The 23,293-nt window shown below is 34.4% G+C and overlaps 2 protein-coding genes across 2 annotated transcripts in view; one reads left to right on the top strand and one right to left on the bottom strand.

Annotated features, from left to right (window-relative positions):
• Positions 1–23,293, bottom strand: part of LOC150109564 (protein Obscurin-like) — a 1,271,613-nt gene that overhangs the window by 1,161,651 nt on the left and 86,669 nt on the right. The window contains exon 13 of the mRNA XM_090402667.1: positions 9,987–10,220. Within this exon, the coding sequence (XP_090258793.1) occupies positions 9,987–10,220 (234 nt within the window). The remainder of the gene's footprint in view (positions 1–9,986; positions 10,221–23,293) is intronic.
• Positions 16,884–22,973, top strand: rod (kinetochore component rough deal). Its single transcript, XM_090414206.1, has one exon. It carries the CDS (start codon positions 16,884–16,886, stop codon positions 22,971–22,973), a length of 6,090 nt encoding a protein of 2,029 aa, XP_090270332.1.

Raw genomic sequence — 23,293 nt, 5'->3', positions numbered from 1 at the left:
ATGGGGTTAAAAAGCCTCGCCTGTTCCTTATAAGGGAATAAACGGAATTAGCTGATTTGATTTGTGACACTGATAATAAAGCCATAACCATGCCACCACATTGAACTGATGGTAAGAATTATACTGTTTTGATATTGAAGACAGCTGAATAAGCAATAGTTACATTATGTACAAGAGCTGTATGGAAAGAAACAGATCATGAACTCTTGAAAACAGCTAGTGATCTTTTGTAGGATGATTAGTTGTGTACTGAGGGAAATATCAAACTGCATTCCGAAAGTTAGAAGGATACACAGAATGTTGGTAGAAATTAATAAATAATGAAGCTATGCAGTAATTGTGAAGGATGCTCTGTAGAAGGTAGAAATTAATGTACTCATTACCGGCATCAATATTACAAAGAATTGCCAACAACTGAGGATAGTGAACGAGGCGAAACTGACATGTGAAAGTCTGTGACAGCACTAAAAAATCCTAGAGAATTCTAGGATTTTTTAGTGCAAAGGAAAGGGTGAGTTCAGAAACGGACTGTAATTACTGAAGAGCCAAACTGGACTTAAACCAATTGGAGCGAATGATCCTAATCGGGCCAGTGCTATGGAATGAAGAAAGAAATTTGAAATTTGATAAAATTTAGGAATATTTTGATTAACAAAATGCAAGAAAATTTTCTTTATAATTTTTCTTGCTCTTTTTCTTTTTCTTTTTTTTTTTGTTGTTGTTGTTGTAAAAGTGTAACCAATAAAGATATTATTTAGCTGTGAATATTATCTAATAGCATATAATCCCAATACCTAATTATATTAAATTAGAAACACTACCAAAATAATTTCCACTGGATCAGACAATGGTTACTGTCAGGATTGTAAAGCGTATATGGGTTGCCACTAAAGATACAGTAGAAACATTCAGTGAATATTTTATCAATGCATTGCATGTTGAAAATTGGTAGTAAATTTCAATGCACCTGACAAGAAAGTACAGGTATTTCATGAATATGATATTTAGAATTTTAATAAACTTCGGGTTACTACCATGTAGAATTCGCATGGAATATCAATATATTTTAAGGAAATGCTCAAAATAGTATACAGTCTGTAAAGAGACCTGAAAAGGGAGAGGAAGCAAAAATAATGTCACTGCCTTAGGAAGCATTCAAGTCAGCGATGGTAAAATATAGGCATAAGAGTGGGCGATGGAATGAATGACTAGTGTACAAAACTGGATATAGAAATCTTTTCAAAGAACAGCATGGATCGGTTAAGAAAAGTCTTGTTTTAGTTATATGAATGCATATCAGAATAGGGTGATAATATTCTGGGGAAAAGGAAATGCTTATACGATAATAACTCTAGGTTTTTACAAAACCATGCCACAGAATATCATACAAAACTATGGTTTAAATTGAGAGATTGCAGTTAGTTAGTTAAATAGTTGCTGGGATACAGTGATGGTTGTCTCACAGAATTGAAAAATGTGTATATGCAAAAGCGACGTCTCGAAAGAGGGGTTACAAGCCGTGTTCCACAGGATTCGATTCTATTCGAATCTGGTCTTTCCTTTATAAACAGAGCACAGGATATGGGAAGATAAAACAATGCAATGTTTTCTGAAAAAGAAACTTGGAGAATGGGCGTGTGATGTTCTTACAAGATCTGAAAAGATTGGTGCTTAGGGTAGAAAAAAGGAGATTTAGTTTAATGATACCATGTATAGCGTGACTTACTGCAACAGTTGATGCTCATCGAGAATGGTAATGATACCAATAATAACCAGCAAATAATATCCAGAACTGTGGATTTCAGAACATTGAGCACGTTCTTTCAAGTTTCTTTTAAAATTGGATTTTTCTGCTCTGCGATCATATCTAAAGACAGGAGTTTCAATATAGAAATGGCATCTTTCTATTCCAGAAGCTTTTATAATTTTTAAAAGGTTTAACAAATATGAACGTGAAAAATACGCTGTAACGAATAACTAGGAGATTTGTATATCAGTGTTCTAGCTCAACACACGTTATTATTATCTACAAGAGAATGATAAACAGAATAGTCATCACCATCATCAATTTCCTGATAAGTTTCCTCAAGGGGGGTATTCAGCTTACTATGACAGCACAACCTGATTAAGTTTACATTATTATTAATCTGCTGTCAACATTTTTCTTCCAAATCAATCTCTTGCTTGTGATCACTCCAATATTGTCGTACCTAAGATCTTAAACTTAGGTCTTCCTATGGATCTCTTTCTTGCCATCTTGACATCAACCACCTTTCTTCTCCCAATTTTTTAATGGCCAAACACCTTACATGAGCTCTGCTAATACATTCTTGAATGTTAATAATGCTAAGTTTCTTTCTGATATCTTCATTTTTAATATCATTCTGCCTTTGATGTCATCGGTTGATTCACCTAATTTTTCTCAGAATCGTCATATCTGTGGTCTCTAGTCTTTGATCAACTGCTTTATTTATAACCCAATTCTCAGATCCATAACTTATTACTGGTTTAAACAGTGTTTGGTCTTTTAGCTAATTTCTCTTTTATTTCATATACATTTATTCAGCAAGCTACTCTCCACACTAGCTTTTCTTATTTGTTGATCTATTTCCAGATTTATCCTACCATCTTCACTAAAAACTGTGCCTAAATAACTGAAATATTTTTCTTGTTCTATAGGATCTCCATTCAGAATGTAGCTGAAATTTTCTATGTTCCTGCTTATTTTCCTAGTTTTTGTCTTTTTATTGTTGATTTTCATGCCAAATCTGTTACAGCTATTGTTCAATTTAGTTGGTGAAGCCTGAATACTTGCACTAGATCTGTTTAGAAGTACAAGAACATCTGCATATAGAAAAGAGCTAAGTTTGACGTCTCCAATTCTAATATCAGGCTTCATGCCACTTTCTTTTATAATGTGACCCATGTAGATGATAAATAAGAATGGAGATAATGTGCATGCTTATCTTACTCTTGATTTTACATCAAACTATCTTCCTGTGTTCTTCAATTCTAACTGCTGACTGACAATTTAAATATAGACTATGCATTGCTCTGGATGATGCTTCATTCACACCATATAATTGTAGTGTTTGAAAAGCTTTTCCCTGGGCACCTTGTCGTATGCATTTTCCACATCTACTAAACTTAAATACAGATCCTTGTCATATTCTAACGATTTCTCAACTATTTGTCTAAAAATGAAAATCTGATCTTGACAACCTCTGTTTGGCTTGAACCCAGCTTTCTCATCTCCAAGTTTCTCATCCACAATCTTTCTCGACCTCTTTTGAAGTGTGCGTGCATAAATCTTACCTAGAAGACTTAGTGGAGAAATTCTTCTGCACTTCTCACATTCAGTTCTATTGCTTTTTAATTGATGGATACTATGAGAGCTCTGTTGCAGTCATCGCGAATTTATCCTTCTGACCAGGTCCTCTGAATGATACCACTGCAGAACTCTAAATAACTCTACCTCCATACTTAAGCATATCTAGTCGAATATTATCTACTCTAGGTGCATTTCCACATTTACAGTTTTTGACAGCTTTTTCTACCTCGAGTATTGATATGTACTCCTCTTTGCATTCTTGAACATTTTCTAGTGGTTCGTTTGACAGCCTTTCAAAGTAATTACTCCAAACAGCTATGATATCCCTATCTTCAGTTTTCATGTCACCTTTGTGATCTTTGATTCCTTTTACAGTATACTCTACTCCATTTCTACGCTTCTTCAATAGCCTCTAGAAGAACATTTTGCCACCTTTCTGATTTTTACTTTCTATATTTTTACCAAAGTGTAACTATGGCTTTTGTTTAGCTACTTTTACAAAGAGTTTAGCTGTCTTGCATTTTTCTCTGTATTCTTTTAGGGAACTTATCCGCCAACTTATTTGCCAAGAACTTTTGGTATGCTTTCTTCTTTTCCAGGACTGTTTTCTTAACTTATTGAGTCCATCTCGGTGTTCTTATTTTTCTATCCTTGCAGACAACTTCATTACATACCTCTTTAGCTGAATCAATCAATGTCTTCATTGAAATCTTCAGAAATCTTCAGAGTAAGCCATTGAGACTCCAAGGTTTGGTTCTTGTGTTCAATTTGTTCCACTTTTTCCTAAATAATGTTCATATAGTGGAGGCTACAATTTACTTGTAAAAGTTGCTCAAACTTTAAATCTTTCTTACTTACTGTCCTTTTCAATGTAATATCCATTTTTATCTATCTGACTATTACTTAGTTAATGGTCAGATTGCAATTTCAAATCCTCTGTACGATCTCTTTTGTCCTGAACAGCATGTTGATATCACTATCAACAATGATGTTGTCAATGAAGCTTTTCTTATTTCTTTTGCCTTCTCTCCATGTAAACTCGTGCACATCTTTATGTTGAAATATGGTGTTAGTAATGACTACTCCATGTTCCAAATAGAAATACAGCATATACATACCATTATTATTAACTCTGCCCTTTTCTCCAAATTTTCCTAAAATATTTCTGGTGGAATTCATTTCCTACTCTGTTTTTAAGATCTCCAACAAGGACCACTGTTTTCCATTTTTTTATGTCAGATGCCTGTTTGAATGATTCCTTATATTGATGATTCATATCTTTCTTCTGATGTTAGATTTATTATTATTATTATTATTATTATTATTATTATTATTATTATTATTATTATTATTATTATTATTATTATAGTATTAATAATAATATATTTAATAATAATAATATTATTACTATAACTATTATTAATATTTTTACGCCATCTTTACAGTTGTCCAAAGGAAGAAAGCTGAGCCATGAAGTGCAACAAGTGCCTGAAGGAATTATCGTCCGACGGAAGTCATATAACCTGCAGGAAATGCCTTAGGAATCTTCGCTTTGCATGTTCCGGATACTCAGACACAACATGCCAACGGAAATCCAATGCCAAGCGAGAGGAATGGAAATGCCTATACTGCAGAGAGAACAAAGAAATGCCGCCACCCACGACGCAACTGATTACATCGGAGGCAGAATCAGACGATGAACTGAGCAGACAAAAAATACCGGTGAGTCTTATAATTTGAGTTCCGTAAATTTATTACTAGAAAAAGGTTTAGAAAATATAAAAGCCAGCTTGGTAGATCTTGTCCAAGAATTATTTCATAAACAGAATAAAGAAATAACAAAAAAAATTAGCGAATATGAAAAGTTTGTTATATTTAATAATTCAAAAGTCGAAGAAGTTTTACAAACGGTAAAAGATATTAAAACCAGCATTAACGCACTAACTGACAGGCAGCACAAATTGATAAAAGACACATCGGAACTCCGTCAAGAATTTAATTCCCTGAAACTACAATACGAAGTTTTAAACCAACAACAACATAAAGAAGGCCTTGTCATAAACGGTATTCAAGAAACTGAATCCACAGAAAATCTCAGAGACGTAGTTTTAAAGTTAGGCAATGCAATTGACATCCCCCTACAGCATAATGATATTCAGACTATAAATCGGATTCCCAGGAAGAACAAAAAACAAGACTTGCCACTACCAGCACCAGTAATAATCCGTCTGACAAGCAAGGCTACAAGAGACAATCTCATAAAAGCCAGCAGACTGAAAAAAACAGTAGCCAAGGATTTAAATGCATCGCAAGACAATACGCCACTCTTTCTATCTGAGTATTTGACAAATTTCAATCAGAATCTTTTGAACCAAGCAAGAAAAGAAAAAAAAGTATCAATTTTTATGGATCAAAGACGGCAAAATATTCATGAGAAAGTCACTGACGTCAAAGTCTATACAAATAAAAAGCTCGGAAGATATAGATAGGTTGCCAGAGTGAAACAAAAGACTCCAACTTAGTTCAATAAGAAGATCTCAACACAACAAAAATGAATATGAACCATCAAATAGATGTATTTACACCAGAATACATCAGTAACTGTACTTTCGAATCACTTGATGCATGGAAACAACACACAGTACAAGCGAGAGTTCTCTCAATCTTGCATATTAACACCAGAAGCATCCGAAAACATTGGTTATTATTACAGGCTTATCTGAGGAATTACACTGATATTATTGATTATAACAGTAGTATCCATAACTAATGTTGAAGCGACTGCTTTCCAAATTCCAGGCTTCCAACAACATAGATCATTCTGCCAAACAAAAAGAGGGGTGGAATATTGATATTTATCAAACAAAAATTAATAGCAAAAGAAACGGCCTATCGGTTTGAGCATGCTAAAACCCTTTGCCTCGAAATCACTAATACCACCAATAGACAGCATCCAATAATACTAAATGCTATTTACAGGCCACGAAACCTAAACATGATAAAATTTTTGCACGAACTCAATTGCTGGCTTTCATGCAAAGAAATATGCTCAACCGAATACCTAATGATAACTGGTGACATAAAAACATAAATATTGCACACCAAAATCAGAACAACACTGTACAATACCTCGACACGCTACCCATGTATAATCTAATACCAACAATAACATCATGTACTAGAGAAGAAATATTAGGAAATACTATCACTGCCTCCTGTCTACATCATATAAACGTCAGAGCACCACCAAACAATTACACTGCATCAGTCATAAATTGCAAAGTAGCAGACCATTACTTCACCGCTCTAAACCTACACACCAAGACAATATCCATGCAATGTCCCACAGAAGAAAAGCGACAGAAAACGAAGAAATAGTCAAGCACGAAATGGGAAAAACAGACTGTGAACACCTGGCATCAGATTCAGCAGATATCTTATACAACAACATTAAACTCACACTGGAGGAAATATACAAGAAAGCTACAAAGAAAGTCAGAATTCCTTCAAAAACACAAAATCCTTGGATATCACAAAACGTAATCCTAAAAATACACAGAAAGGACGCTTTATGGAAAGAATTAAAGCGATATCCAAATAACACAGCTTTAAAAACTGAATATAGGATAACAAGGAATCGCCTTACAACACAAATCAGAAATGCAAAAAGAAGCTACTACAGAGACAAACTAACCTCTGCACAAAACAACATAAACAAACCTGGCATCTGATCAATGAGATGCTAGATTGTGTTCCCAACATCACCGCCTCCGAAACCATAAAACACAGCTTCATGAAAGACGCAAAACCTATCCGACAACTAGCAAATGACTTTAACCAGTACTTTGCAGACTCTATCCAAGAACTGCACACAAATATTCCCCAATCACAAAACGTAACCCTCCACTTGGACCACAATCAAAACAGACATTATGGTTCCCAACCATAAAAGAAGCAGAACTTCTCTCTGCAATACTTCAAATCAAATCAAACAAAGGCCCAGGAATTGATGGTATAAGACCTAAAGATATAAAGCAACCTGCAACTAATTTAAGTCCTATCCTACTAAAATTAATAAATAAAATATTTAAAACAGGACAACCAAGTATGCTAAAGACCGCCATAATCACACCCATATTCAAACATGGAAAAAGAAATTTAATCAGTAATTACAGACCCATAGCAACATTACCAATTATCAATCAAATTACGGAGCCGATCATACTGAAGAAACTCACAACATACACAGAGACCTTTAATATTATCCCCAAAACACAATATGGTTTTCAGAAAAATAAGGGAACAACATCTCTCTTGGAAGACTTTACAGACGTAATTAATACCGCCTTAGACAAAAAAAAAAAAATTGCCATGGTAGTCTTTATTGATCTAACTGAAACATTCGATACACACATCAAACCTTGTTAGAAAAGCTAAGGCATGTTGGAATAGACGCGCCTCTTCACAGGTGGTTTACAAACTACCTTCAAAATAGAAAGCATATCACACGTATCGGGTCAAACCGAAGCAGAGAGCTACCAGTAACCTGTAGAGTACCAGAGGGAGCTGTACTCTCCCCAACGCTATTCAATATTTATACGCACGATATTAATCAGCTACCACTCAAAGATAAGATATTCAAATACGCAGACGATACAGCAATAATATCCATCCATAATAACTCAAGCATAGCCCAAACAAATATGCAACATGACATAAATCTGATCATAGACTGGCTCACGAAAAACTCCATATACCTAAACTCAGAAAAGACAAAATTAATTATATTCAGAAATCCACTGACAAGACCAGCTGATAACAAATATATAACCATCCAACATCCACTTTTCAACATAAAAAACACACAGAACAGCAAAACCACTACAATCACTCAGGTTGAAACAATACGATACCTTGGAATTTACTTTGATGCCACATAAACCATCTACACAACAACCTCCGAACAATAAGTGGCAAACTCTACAGGTTAAAAGACATAGTTCCCATACGCCTAAAAACACTAATATACAAAGACTAGGCCAAAATATACTAAGATACGCTATAACAACGTATGCTTTCTGTGCACCCTACAAATTAAATAGATTAATGTTTGCAACAGTACAAAATGACAAAACTGATCTTTTGGGAATAAACAGAAAATAACAACCATATATACATTGCAATGTCAGAACACAAAATACTGACAGCAAAACAATTATGTCACTATGCAGCTTTGTTAAAACATTATTTCGATGCCAACTACAGGACAGTCAGAAATACATACCGTATAACAAGCCCTCAGACAACTAATTATATCACATATAAATACAATAATCACTACGGAAAGGCCACGGGAACCAGACATGATAAACAAATTACCTTTTGAATACAGAAACCTTACAAACTACAATAGCCTGAAAAGAGCTCTAAGAAACACGCATCCAAAATACCATATAAACTTAATGAAACACAATATATTCGTTCAGGCTTCCAGTTCAGCAACGCATCGATACATTTCAAGTGTGTGTGTGTGTGTGTGTGTGTGTGTGTGTGTGTGTGTGTGTGTGTGTGTGTGTGTGTGTGTGTGTGTGTGTGTGTGTGTGTGTGTGTGTGTGTGTGTGTGTGTGTGTGTGTGTGTGTGTGTGTGTGTGTGTGTGTGTGTGTGTGTGTGTGTGTGTGTGTGTGTGTGTGTGTGTGTGTGTGTGTTTAGAGAGATCTTATTCCGTTCACTCACTAAACACCTATTCAAAGAACCTGGACGTCAGATTCTTTCTCATCACACCCTTACTCCCCTTTCACGGACAACTCCAAGTTCTTCCTCCTACCCGCCACGAGCTGCAAAATTCCCATAATATCTGTATTATAAGAGACTCGTACTAACTTGTTTTGGAAATCGATGGGCAGATAGCTTTAATCCCCAGCCGCCTCTGATACTTAAGTTAATATATATGTTAAACGTCCTGACAGAGGAAAAATCCGAAAGTACCAAAAATAGAAAAGAAAAGAAAGGCAACATTACAGAATTACTTCATAATCACTTCACTAACTGTAATAAAATGTTGGAAGTTAACATTACAGTGTGAATGTGAATAACACTTGATCTGGTTCCTCATTGGGTGCATTTCTGAGGTCAAGGTCAAGGTCAGTAAAAGAAACACAAGAGTGGCATTGCCATACGACGAAACTACTTATTTAATTTTCCTGACGATTCACTGAGCAAACATGTAAAAATTAACAAAATAATCAAAACAATACTTAAAAACTTGAAACGATCTGGCATTTGACAAAGTATAAGGACTTCTTCCTAACAACGTTTCTTTTATGAGAATATTAGAAGTATTGTCAAAATAAGAATATCAAAAACACAAATTTACGTAACATGTTTGTTAATATTTTCTATATTTATATTAAACATCTTTTATACATTTTTATAATGTCTAAAAGATGTTTAATATAAATATAGAAAATGTAATGTGAAGGCAGACTAGCTTTCAGATAATGTTAACACAGTATTCCATGCTTTGGCGTGTAATGTTAGTTTTTAATCTTCAGGACTCAGTACTGAAATTATAACGCATCATACAATCTTCAAATGAACTTTTTTTTTGATATTTTATTAATTCAGTTAGACTTGATTTATGTGATTACAGCTTACCTGTTACGCTTACGATGGCACTGCAAGATGATGTACCATGACAGTTCGATGCTACTATTGTATACAAACCACCATCTTCTGGTGATAAATCTTTGAGAATTAACCCAAATTTGTTTTCTCCTGATATAATTTTTCTCTTATCCGTTTCGGTTACCAGTTTATTATCTTTCATCCAATTTACGGTAGCTGGAGGAGTTGCCAAAACTTCACATTCTAAAGTAACAGCACTGCTGCCTATTTATTTACATTAAAAAAAAAAGACATTGGTGGGTTTTGAAATGCAAGTTAGAAGAATGAAAGTGTATGTTAAAAATTTCTTTTAAGATAAAATATTCTTGACATGCATTATCAGCAACTGTTCCCACATATTTTCATAAAGTTTATTGAAAATAATAATCAAAATATAAAACAATAAATCTGCTAACAGAGCCTGTGTAGCTCAGTGGATGTGGCGTTTGCATACCACGGCGCTTGGCCGCACCAAGGAAGACTTCGTTTCGAGTCTAGTCGGCGACTAGAGGAAATTTTTCTGAGCCTTTTTTCGACCGGTTCCCGAGTTAGTCGATCTCTGGCACGGGCAAGCAGGTTTTTCCTCCCGGAAACTCGGGTTTTTCGTCCTGTAAACTCAAGAAAATCGACTGTAGAACCAACATTATTTCAGACATTAAATATATTGTGTTAGGGTTAGGGACCACGAGATGGCGATACATTTGAGCCGTCTCTCTTCACTGTATACCGCATTATTAGTGATAGCTTTGGGCCATCTATCTCTGATTGGTACCAGTGGAGATTGAACTGTACACTCAATCTCCAAAAGTTAGATAGGGCTAAAATGGCCTCGCCTACTCTCCGTATACGGGAATAAAAAGGCGTTAGCTGATTTTTTTTTTAAAATCTGCTAACTCCTTTTATTCCCTATAGGGCATAGGATAAGCCGTTTTAAACCTTTTAGCTGATTTTTTTAGAACTTTGTAGAATGAGAGAGAGTTCAATCCCCACCCGCAGGCAATCAAAAATTATATAGTCAATAATTATCATTAATTATAAACGGCATCCAATGAAGAGGTAGACAGACAAGAGTCACCGTCAAGAGATTCCTATCCCTAAAGCAGTCTTAGTGTCTGAAATAGCCTGATTTCTATGATCGATTTTCTTGACATTATGGGACGAAAAAAACTGACTTTCCTGGAGGAAAAAAAAATCCGCTTATCGGTCCTCTAGATCTACTAGTTAAGAACAGGCTAAAAAAAGGGTTAAATAAGTTCGTCTAGACGGTAACTAGATTCGAATCGAGGAGGTTTTCTTCGTGCAGTCTAGCGCTGTGGGAACACACGCCATTTCCACAGCTCTACACAGGTGTGAATAATAGTAACCAATACATGTCACTATAGATCGTAATAACTACAATGTTTCTGCAGGATATCTTCGACAACATTTGTGTCTATTGAAGAAGCCTTGTAGCCCGCTCATTAAGACAGAATCTACTTAAATCGACAGGATGATCTCGGTCTGGCATTGACCTCTTACTTCTAAAGTTGTCTGATATATTTGATTAGTTAGATAAACTTGGAGCAGGTCATTGAAATTATTCCATGGGAGCTGCACAAAAACTATACAGGAGATATGAATACAAAGGGGACTATATAATCTTGATAAATGGAAAAGAGCTCAATGAAGAATCAACCAAAGCAGGCAGACTCAGATGTTATGATCTAGTTAGTATTAGAATTACCAATTATCCACAGAAGAAGACCTCACACTACGACTACATCCAAATATATATGTGCTCGATGAAATTTCCCTGAAAGATTTTTATAAACTCTAGCTATAAATACACAGCCTTCTATTGCATATACATTATGTTATGGTTGTTATGACTGCAGTATTCTCTGCAATTACAGCTAAGTCTACAATATTCGCATTTTTATCACGAGTAGTTGAACTTGGTCATTCATTTGAAGCAAATGTTATGAGGTTCGTGAATTATGTATCTTTGTTAAATACGTATGTTCTGCTGGCCTGTGTTCCTATTTGAGGGGGAAATGAAAAATTCGACTATCCGAAAGGAAAACCTTTCCACTTCCATATAAAAGCTCCTAACTCACCTTCGGAGCTCTCCTGGCTCAGTTGGTTCGATGAAGCACTTTGGAAATATCTCGGCCTGCATCCCATTTAGAATGATGAGAACCTTTATGAAATCTTTTCAAAGATGAGTCTCAGCAGGTTTCATACGAAGGTGGAAGGATTTTCCTCCCAAAATTCAGGTTTTTAGTAAGCAAATCGGCCATGAGAACACACGGAATTTGCAAACAAAATGTGGATTTAGGCTGACATTATGGCCAAAACATAAGAATCCCAATTCAATGCGAAAAAGTGTAAATTTATGCATTCTGAGATACAAAAATTACAAGATGTGTATCACAATGAGGGTACTGTACTGCAGGAAATTGATGAATACAGGGATTTTGGGGTACTCATACTGGCCACTGAATAAAATCTTCGTAGAAATCAGTGGTTTCCGTATAGGCATGCGACTGCCAACACTGATTCTTTTCAATTTTTTATTTCAATGAGATATGAATTGGAGCATCTTTCTTTAAATGCTTCGGTCAATTTCTGCATAAAGGAAGTTCTGTTTATCCATATAAGCTTTCTCGGAAGGCGGCGATCTTGTTCCTGACAGACTATCTTAGGACCACAGTTATGCCTCTTAAACAATCAACATGCGTTATTTTTCTACTGGTCAATCACCTGGAGCATCGAACCTTTTTAGAATCCAGTCAGCTCTACTCTTTTCAAAATCATAGCTCTAGCCAGATGGGTACCCACAATAAGCCCTTTATTGAACTCCAATAGATCCTTTATTTTTCCCATTATGATCAACAATATTGACGATTACTGACCAACAACATTCTTAAATAGTTGCCTGGAACACGTGGTGATGCACCTGTTTAAGTATTTTCCCTATATGCTCCGTAAGTGACGTTTACGTATGTCTGCATGAAGGTGTCTAATTCAGTGACCGGTATGTGCAGATAGAAAATTGAAGTTTAGAGTACATATTACCAAAGTAGCCAGGATAGCTTAGAGGATTACTTGGTTATTGAAGAGCACACTGACAAGTAGAGACAAAATAGTTATTATTCCATTTTATAAACCCCTTGATATGATCACATCTGGATTTCTGTTCTCAGGTCTGGTCACCTGGGTTTCTTGTGGATGTGGAAATGGTGGTGAGTATCCAGATAATCTACCATGCAATTTAATTTCTCATACAAAGGCAAAAAATACTAAATTGTTAACTCAATAGAGTATGGAAAATAGTCAAAAGATGTTTTAAAAAGAAGCCATATTATTCTCCTAACCCGGGATGTAGTTTGATATGACTTCTCTTTTTTTAAACATCTTTTGATGATTTTCCATACTCTGCTGAGTTAATAATTCAGTATTTTTTGCCTTGGTATGAGAAATTAAATTGCAATGGAAGTTAAATAGATATATGAAACTTTCAAGTAAGAGCTACATAAAAAAAATGGTGTAAATTTAATAACATGAAAATGAAAAGTATATCGCTGATGTGGCTCGGTAGCAGAAAAATGAGCTGGATTGTGAAAAGAAATTAGCCAGGTAGGCAGTGGCATAGCTAGCGCTTTTGTCGCCCGAGGCGGTCCTTGAGCTTGCCGCCCCTCTCAATACACACAAGAATACAACAAAAAGTCAAAACGACGTATAGGGAAATAGATTAAAACACTACGTTTAATTTTTTAAGTAAACTTTTCTAAAATGTTATTTTTTTGCTTTTTTGTTAGCAAAATCGTTGATGATATTGGCGAAGTCTATTTCATAGTAATGTAAGGAATTCTTAATCAATTTTAATTTAGAAAAACTCCTCTCACAACTAGCAACACTTACAGCAATTGCGAGGAAATTCGCAGTAGTATTACAATATTTGGAGCTGAGTTCTCGAGACAGTATTTTATAATTAACTGCAAAAGTTCAAAATCGTTCAAAGCGCCGCCCAGGGCGGACCGCTCCCTCCGCCTTCCCCTAGCTACGCCACTGCAGGTAGGCCAAATGAAATACAAGAGAATTTTATCAATTACTAGCAAGTAAAAGAAAGAAGCATAATAAAAGAATATCCTTAGTGATTTGAGATGGTGAGAAACTGACAGATCCACTATGACAATAAGTTGTCAAACGTTAACTTCAGGCATATATTCAGGGCAAACAACAAATTAGCTCACTGAGCGTCGAAGGTAAAACTGGTATTTGAAAAAAAAAAAAAAAATACAAGCAGAAAGGTCGAGTTATTAAATCTATCCCAAGGGCTTTGTTTGTTAATGTAGTCTAATTAAATGAGATATTGGTGCTGAAGTAATGTGCAATAGAGTTAGAAATGATCTTTTCTCGTTTGTTTAACTTGAGTCTCAACAGATGAATGATTAATAAAGGTGAAAGGAGATTGATATAACAGGTTACTGAAGTTCACATTTAGATCAGGGTGATTAGGAATAACAGAGTTATTCCTGATCACCCTGATGATACGCTAATGATTTGGAATAACTCTGTTATTCCTAATCATGCTGACCTGGTTGGCCGAGTGGTCAGCGTATCCGCTTTCCAGCCAAAAGGCTTCGGGTTCGAATCCTGCTTTGGGCATGGATATTTGTGATTTCCTGTAAAAATATTAGTGGTGGTGGTGGACGGTAGATGGCGTTGGTGTGGATGATGGTAGTTGTGGTTCGTTGTAGTTGGTGGATTGAGTGGTGGAGACAAAGTTGTAGAGTAAGTGTTTTCCCTGATGAGTCTTTGAACTCCCTGGAGGTGTCATGTAATAATAATAATCCTAATCTTTTACTCAACATTTTGCAGGCTACATTATCTTCCTGTAGTAAAATGCTCAACTATGGCCTTGGCTGCATTCTCCCCAGTTTTCAAAATGTACTAAGTTACACTTGGTAATACTGAACTGACTCTCATTCTGTTTTTTTCACCAACAACACTACTCTCAAGTCTTTCTGAAGGGATACATCATATTCATTTGTACATAATTTTCAACTTTTGATTACCAGCAAACAAATGGATATTTGTTTGTAGGTATTAATATCTGTCTAATGATGTTGTGGAACTTTGGGCGTTTAAACCTTCCATATTAATTTTTAGATTAAAAGCAGCAGGCTGGTTGTAGTTCCATCTGTTTTTTTTTTTTATCTTCCTCCTCTAATTCGAATTTTTCCATATCTCCGTGTTGATATCTGACTGACAATTAACCTGCTGTCCAGACTGCTTTGTTATTGACATAGCAGGGTAGTTTGGACATATAAATAAGAGATAACATACATCAGCATATAGATAAAGATAACATACATTCGCATACAGATAAAGATAATATATGTCACCATCCATTTTTCATCTTTCATAAATGTATTCTGGACAAAGTTTTACAGTGTTTCTTTTTTATATATTTTTAAGTGCAGTTCTCTCGATTCTCTGATATGCAATCGTGATTTGAATCCGTCAGTACATTATTCTTTCGAGGATAGGATAAATTTTTGTTGTAATTACATAAGTTCTTGGCAGTGATTGTTACCCCATTAGAAGAAAAACTGAAGAAATAAACTGCTGCCAAAAAAAACCCAGCATATTGACCTCTCTTTGTAGACTAATCAATCAAACCATGTCTATATTGGAACACAAATTTGAAATTATGACGACAAATCTCAGAAGTCCACATTAAAAAAAAATGTCATTTTAAAGCAGTGGTCGCCAAAGTGGTCGATATCTACCCCCAGGGGTCGATATAACATTGTTGTGGGTAGATTCTGGCTCAGTGGTCGATAGAAAAATATAAGACATCATTGTACGGGTGATATTTAATTCGGTTAACTTGGATTACCTCCATCCTGAATGACAACGCAATTAAGATATGGGAACAGTGACTTGAATAGGACCGTAAGATGGAGCAAGGTCATGAAAATAGTTACGGAGGCCAATCAAGTAGGCCAAAATGACGTATTTACCAATAAACGGATGTAGTGGTTCCCGCCTGGCCGGAGCGAGATTGCAACACGTGCGCCGTTGCTTATTTACTTATACTTACACGTATTCAATCCTAGTCTCATTTTTGCGCATTGACATACAAGTGAGCGTTAATATTCTAAAATTCATCAACATACATATTATAATTCAATCGTTATTCATTCATGAACTAAACTTCTCTATGTTGAAGAGTTGAGTGGGGCTGGTAGTAATACTAGTGATATTAATACCAGTATATTAATATCACTAGTAATGTCAGTGATATTACTAGTGATAGTAATAGTAGTAGTAATAATAATATAATAATATATACTATATTATACATACAATAAACACTGTAACTATAAAACAATCTAAAAACTCACATAAGCGTCTTTTTTTGCTTGTCCTATTATAAATACGTAATATAATTACGCAATAGTAAAACAAAGGGGTCAATAAAAAGTCAAGACACTCTTGAAGGGGTCAACGGTCAAAGAAGTTTGGCGACCCCTGTATTAACGTAATGAAAAGTTAAGTTCTTAATCAATTATCAATTTCACTATTCATTATGAATATGATCGACAGAAATTAGGGATGAAAGAAAGCTATAAAAAACTGAAAGGCTTCTAAGTCAAGTTACATAATATGCACATAAAAATATCATATTATACTTTTAGTCAATATATTCCTGAAACAGATAATACAGTTAGCGTACCGAATGTTATATGTGTTTTTTAGTAATGTTAATTTATTGACTTAATCTACCGAAATACACAGTTATCTCCTGAAATGTTTGCAAAATTCTACTGACTATTTCTAATTCACAGTTGACAACCAACGGACGCATAGTTGTGGCGCGACTTTCGTTGCGTGATTATGTGGGATAATTTTGTGTTAAATTTTGAAGGAGGAGAAACTGTAAATTTTGGTTCTAGGAATGAGCTTTTCGATAACTGTAATATTTATGATGTGCTTACAGTGGCTACAGTTTCATCTGATGAACCTGTCCTTAAAAGTCCAAACGTTTTATGTGTAGTGTCAGCTAAGCATAGCATCCTTACTGTTGACAACCAAGTGGCATTCTTTTCTGATGGCTTCAGTTGCTTGTTAATAAGGTTAAAATTTGACACTAATATAGAATGTATTGATTTTAGTGAAGACTGTAAATTATTACTTCTTGGTGAGCAAAATGGCACTCTGCATGTTTTCTATGTTCCTGAGTATAAAGAATTATTGACTTTGCCATTAGTTACAAATGACAATAACGAACAAACATTTAAAGAAGGTGTATTCACTCCCCCAGACAAGGATGGAAACGTTAAAGTAATAATTTTAACTCAAAATAATCAGTTGTTTATATTTTCAAACTTAAACTTAAATCTTTTATATACGGCAATTGAAGATTCTGATGTGCACCTTAGTACTTTGGAAGAATATTTAATACCACAAAGAATTGAACTGTCTAACGTATGCAGTGAAGTTTTGTTGAATAAAATATTTTATAACAATGTGTACAAAAAAATTGGAGGGTTTGGATCTGGTTCTTCATGCATATTTAGCGGAATCGATATTAACGGAACTGTAGACATGATTTTACCAGCTTCATGCCTTGAAGAATCTTCTGTAGAAAAGCTTTGTGTAACAAAAAATGGTTTATATTTTATAGTGTTAGATGGTAAACTTCACTTGAACATACTATGTGCAGTTACTCTGACTGTTATAGTTACTTTTGATCAGATTAAAGTTAAAGATTTCCAGCTAATTGAATCTGAAGATGCTAACAGTGGATGTGCTGAAGACAGCAAATTGGTTTTAATACGATTACCACAAGTGGGTGATTCCTCTAAGGTTGATACATCCCTTATTCTTGAAGTAAGGAATTTTCCATCATGTGATCTTCTGTACTCTCTTCAACTCTCAGATTCAGTTATACTTGCTCAAAAGCAGAAAAGTCAGGATTATATTTATTTTATAGAAAAACTAAAAAATAATTTAGAAAGAACCGATACAGTTTGCTCTAGTTTAAGAGTTAGGATGCTGTTTGAGGCAGTCCCAGAAAAACGATTTTTTAAACTTATAAATAGAAATAAATTTGAAGAGGCTGAAGAGTTTGCCAAAATAGTTGGATTTGATCTTCAAATAGTGTACAAAGCTGCACTTTCATTTGCTGTTGACTCATTGTCTCATTGCAATTTAACAGCTGAAGAAAAGACAAGTGCATTAAATAGTCTAGAAAAATCGTTATTAAAAATACGTGATTCTGAATTTGTAGTAGATTGTTGTCTTTCAGCAAGTATACCATCACTTCTTGACAATCGACAGTTATTATATTTAGCAAGAAAATGTTTAGAAAAAACAGACACTTGGACTGCAAGCGTGGAATTATTATTAGCAGAAATAAATAGAAACCTGCATAGATTGACAACATTAGAAATTATATCACAAGAAGGAAATGTACACTGGAAACAGGAATTTTTAAGAGGTAATATTATTAATGTATTTATAAATCTACTTAAAACAGAAGAAATAAGTGATGCTTTTTTGATATGGGAGAGGCATCAAGTAGAATTAATGAGTTGCATAACAAAGTGTACCTTGAAGGAGATTCTTGATGCTGTTCCTGACTCAATTCCAAGTAAAAAGTTAATACCTTTTATACAGCATAGTTTTTTACCATGTATTTTAATTTGGACTCCTGCCATGATTGACGAAGTTGCTCTTTGGTTAATAGAACGAGCTCATAAGTTACAATGGCTAGAAAAACATGGATGGCCCAAAAACGCTAAGAAGCTATTGCAAATAATAAACTATACCTATGAAACAGTGTTTCAGTTTCATAGAACAGGGTGCACTAGTGTTTCTTCATATCTTGAGTTTCATATGATTCACAAACAGGCTGAAGAAAGTAATTCACCATTAAGAAGACTGCAAGAGTTATTAAATGACCTTGATTATTTAATATCTTTGAAAGAAGACTACAACTGTAATTTACGTTTAAGTGATTTTTTTCAAGAAGATAAACAGAAAGTGGTATTTCTGGTACTGGATAGCCTTGAAGTACAAAATATAGTAAATGGAGTGAATAACTTTTTGAGACCATATATAAAACAGCACAGTTTAGAAGGTGATTCTGTTTTGCTTCAGTATACCCAATACATAATCCAAACTTCTCCATATCACTGGGCATCATACAATCTGGAGATGCCATGGGAAGATAGAATATTAAATGTTATTAACTGTATCCACAATCTAGAGTATAAAATTGCTGCCATAATAGCAACAGTAAATGAAGTCATGTTGCCATGGAGTTCAGCAATAAAAGAACTAATAGAAGAAAGCCTAAAATTACAACATCCAAAAATAAGTGAACTGAAAACCAAAATAAAACTTGCTGAGTGCAAATTTATATTAAGAAAATACCATTTATTGAATTTTTCTCTGTTTGATAAAAGAAATTGTCGAACTGCAATGAACTTTATTTTGGAACAAAACAGTATTTCAGCTTTAGATGATGCAATGCAAATAGCTGAACTGTTTGATTATATTCACAAAGCTGATATTTATTTATATCGTATAAGATATTTGCTTAAGCAGGAAAAGGTGAAAGAATGCTTAGAACTTCTGGCAAGCATTTCTAAAGAACAGCTTGTAGTCTGTTGTCAAAGATTTGTTACTTTTGTTGATCTCTATCTTGAAACTGAAATTGTGAATGACAATAATGAAAAAGCATTGTCTGGGACATTTGTCTCTGGTGCAATTTCTATGTTAAACTTTCTTCAGCATTCTTCCCATCCAGAAAATTCAGTGCAAATTATTAGAAATACACAATTATTGCAGAATTGCTTCAAGTTACAAAAAGAGTTCAAGCTATATCTTTCATTAAAACAACTTGAATGCCCATCTTATTGTTGGGAAATTATTTTATCACAAATTAACTCTTATTTGTTTCCAGAAAATAATTTGTTCAAAAACAGGAAACTAATTTCAACTTATTCTCAGTTGAACAGGTTAGGAGAACTGTTTGGCTTCAGCAAGAAAAAAGTACTTGGTCAAGTAGCATGCAGAGCAATTCAAAACGGAAATTTCATTTTGGCTGCTGATATTTGTAGAGAATTGATTTCTTATTTTCCTTCTTCAGAAACAGCAGAAGTACTGTCAGCATTTGTTAAGTATGTATGTAGTTATCAAAATGAGATTCCCATTTTGGATTCCAGTTCAAAGTGTTTTTTGTTACTGTTGCATGATATAATGACATTCACAGTTGCTTACTGTGGTATCTCCCTTCTGGAAGAAAATTTATATTTATGTGCATGGGTTTCTTTACTGGTTAGTCAGAGTTCGCTTGCAAATCTAAAAGAACATAAACTTTCTTCAACTGATATCAGAAGTTCTTATATCAGATGGAAGTTTACTCCATTATTCCAGGACCCAGGAATTGTTGTTGAACTGAATAATTTTTTCCCTTTGATGAAATCATCCATTAGCTCATATGTTTTCATTCAGAATCCAGTACCACTGAAAATGATTGAAAAGGTATCCTTAAAGCATTTCTTTGATAATTTAACACAGTTTGTTGTTTTTATAAGACAGAGGGGACAATATATGGCCATTGTGAGATGTTGCATTAATGTATTTTGTGTATTGTCATGCTTGCAGTTTTCTGAAAGGATAGAAAAAGATAAGGAGCTACTAGAAATTATTGAAGCCACCAAAAACTGCAGACAGTTATTTGATGTTTCTAATGATTTAATAAAGCTGTTATTACAGATTATAGATCAACCCAAACCTGATCTTTTGCTTGGATTGGGCCTTTTATGTGTCACACCAATGAAAAATTGTTGTGCACTCCTAATGAATTTAATGAAGAGCATAAACCATGATTTTCATAAATTAGCATCTATTTCTGCAATTGGAGAAAAATATGCAGAACTGAAATTAATACCTGATGCAGTATTAAAATTTCAAACATTGTACACTCAAGCATACTGGGGATACAAACTTGCAGAACTTCATATATCATTCAAAGAAGCTGTTTCTAATTCTGCTGTTGGAGAAAAATTAAAAATAGCACAGCTCATGATTGTTCATGACAAAATTGATATAGATACTGTTCACCAGTACTGTTCAGCCTTTAATTTACAGACAGATGATGCATTTTTGGAATCTCTGAAAGCTCTGTTTCTGGGATTTGATATAAAGCGCTGCCATTTAAATGAAGAAAATTTAGTAGGAGATCATTTGGATGAAATTTTAATAATAGGAAAGAAAATTATAGATAACATAAAAAATCAAGAACAACTTCTTGCCATATTAGAGCTCATTTGGGAAAAAGTTGATTTCTACTGCTATGAATTAATCGAATTCCTACAAGAAAAAATTTTGGATATTTCTGAATGTGTGAAGAAAGAGCCTATAAATTTTATATGCAAAGGACGAGAGCTTTTGAAATTTCTTCAGCTGTACAAAAGAAATGCACCACCATCAGAAGAAGAAGCCAAAATTTGGCTTTCTAATAATCCACGTCACAGTGAACTTCCAGCTGTTTCATCGGTTCGCCTTCCTCTACATTTTCTTCTTCAGAAACAAGCTTCTAAGTATGTTGCCCCAGAGCTTTCTCCCGAAACGGCAAAGTTATGGTTGAGTGTATCTTCTCTATTAAAATTATCCGAAGATCATTTATTGATGCTAGCAATAAACAATAGTATATCAGCATTGCTAAAAGGTGCAGAAAAAGATAAATATTATTTCTTAGAATGCAGATTGAAAACAATTAATGAGATGTTGTTTGAAATAAAAGATCCAAAAAATGCAATTGCTTGTGCTAGTTTTGTAATAAAACAGTTACCATCTACAGTTAATAAAATCGATTTGGCAAAATGTGCAATATTTTTGGCTGAGAAATGGAAGTGTGAAGATGGTGGTAAGAAAGCTTCTGAACTTTTGGACAAATTTACTTCTATGTACAATAAGTTATCCATCGAGGAAACTCTTCATAAATACAAGTTAGCTACACCAGATTATCTCACACTATACAGAGATCCTTTAAAACTTATATATAATCTTCTAGAGAGCAAGCTTAGTTTCAGCATGTTCGGAAACTCTCTTAGTGTGGTCCAAGTTGTAAAGGAAATAGCTTTATCAACAAATTGTGAAATTTCTGATTTATTGGAAAAGTTACAAAATAAGTGGTTGCCACCAATACAAGAAGTAAGAGACTTTGAACAGGACACTATTCCAGTTTTGTGTACACAAAGATATTTCATCCACGAAAGAGAAAATGCAGAAAATTTACAAAGAGTCCTGGCAGTTTTGCGTGAATTGCCCACAAATGCCATTATTCCAAAACTTCTAGACTTGGCAGTAAATGATTCCCATAATATAAACTTTGGTCATAAAGCACGAGCACTTTTCTGTCTGTTTTCACTTGTTGAACCACAGACAATTGAAAGTCTGAGTAATCACCAAAGTGAGGAATTATGGAATACTCTAAAGCAGCTACTTTATCTCTCTTTCTTGGAAGTTGTGCACATTCCTTGTAATATGTTCTACTGTGATAAACTGGAGTTAATAGAATTCCTATTGACATCTGAAAGTTATAATCCAAAAGTTTTATTGGTTGCAGCATCTTTGTGCTTTGAATATCAAATATGGCAACCTCATATATGGAATGTAATACTGCAAAGCATGAAAGACTTGCATATGATTGATAACCTATATCCTTTGCTGCTACTTTTAGGAAATGTGCCTCAGATTTGGAACCAACAGGCATTTATTAATGCTTGGTCTACAGTGATTCATAAATCACTTAAGGATGATCAGGCAACAACTTCAGAATGGGACAAGCCATCAGGAACATGCATACCTCTACTTAGATGTCCATGTAGAGAAGAACTTGATAATACATCCTTTCCTGAAAGTCTGAGTTTATTGGAAAATCCGTGGAAATATGAAACAGATTTGGAATAAAATCATTCAGTAAATATTATAACTGTTGAATAGAATTGAGTACCAAGAAGTGTTTTTGAGTTTGGGAAGCTCTAAATAGTTTTGTTTTAGATCCAGTGGGATAAAACTAATAGTGCTCTTACCTTGGGTTTAGATGTGGAAAATTCCTGCTGCTGTGCGTTACAGATCATTTTCCATATGAATAGGTTTTAATCATCATGATGCAGCTTGTGTCATTTCATTAGTTGGTTTTAAATATTAAATATGTTAATTATAAAAAAAAAAGTGTAATTTGTAACAATTATAGTGAACTGCTAATTTATTATCATAGAGAATTTAAA

Source organism: Typopeltis vanoorti, chromosome 2, assembly GCF_054136105.1.
Source record: "Typopeltis vanoorti isolate ZY-2024b chromosome 2, IOZ_Tvanoo_1.0, whole genome shotgun sequence".
In the NCBI taxonomy this organism is placed as follows: domain Eukaryota; kingdom Metazoa; phylum Arthropoda; class Arachnida; order Uropygi; family Thelyphonidae; genus Typopeltis; species Typopeltis vanoorti.
This window is presented reverse-complemented; position numbering and strand designations above follow the sequence as displayed.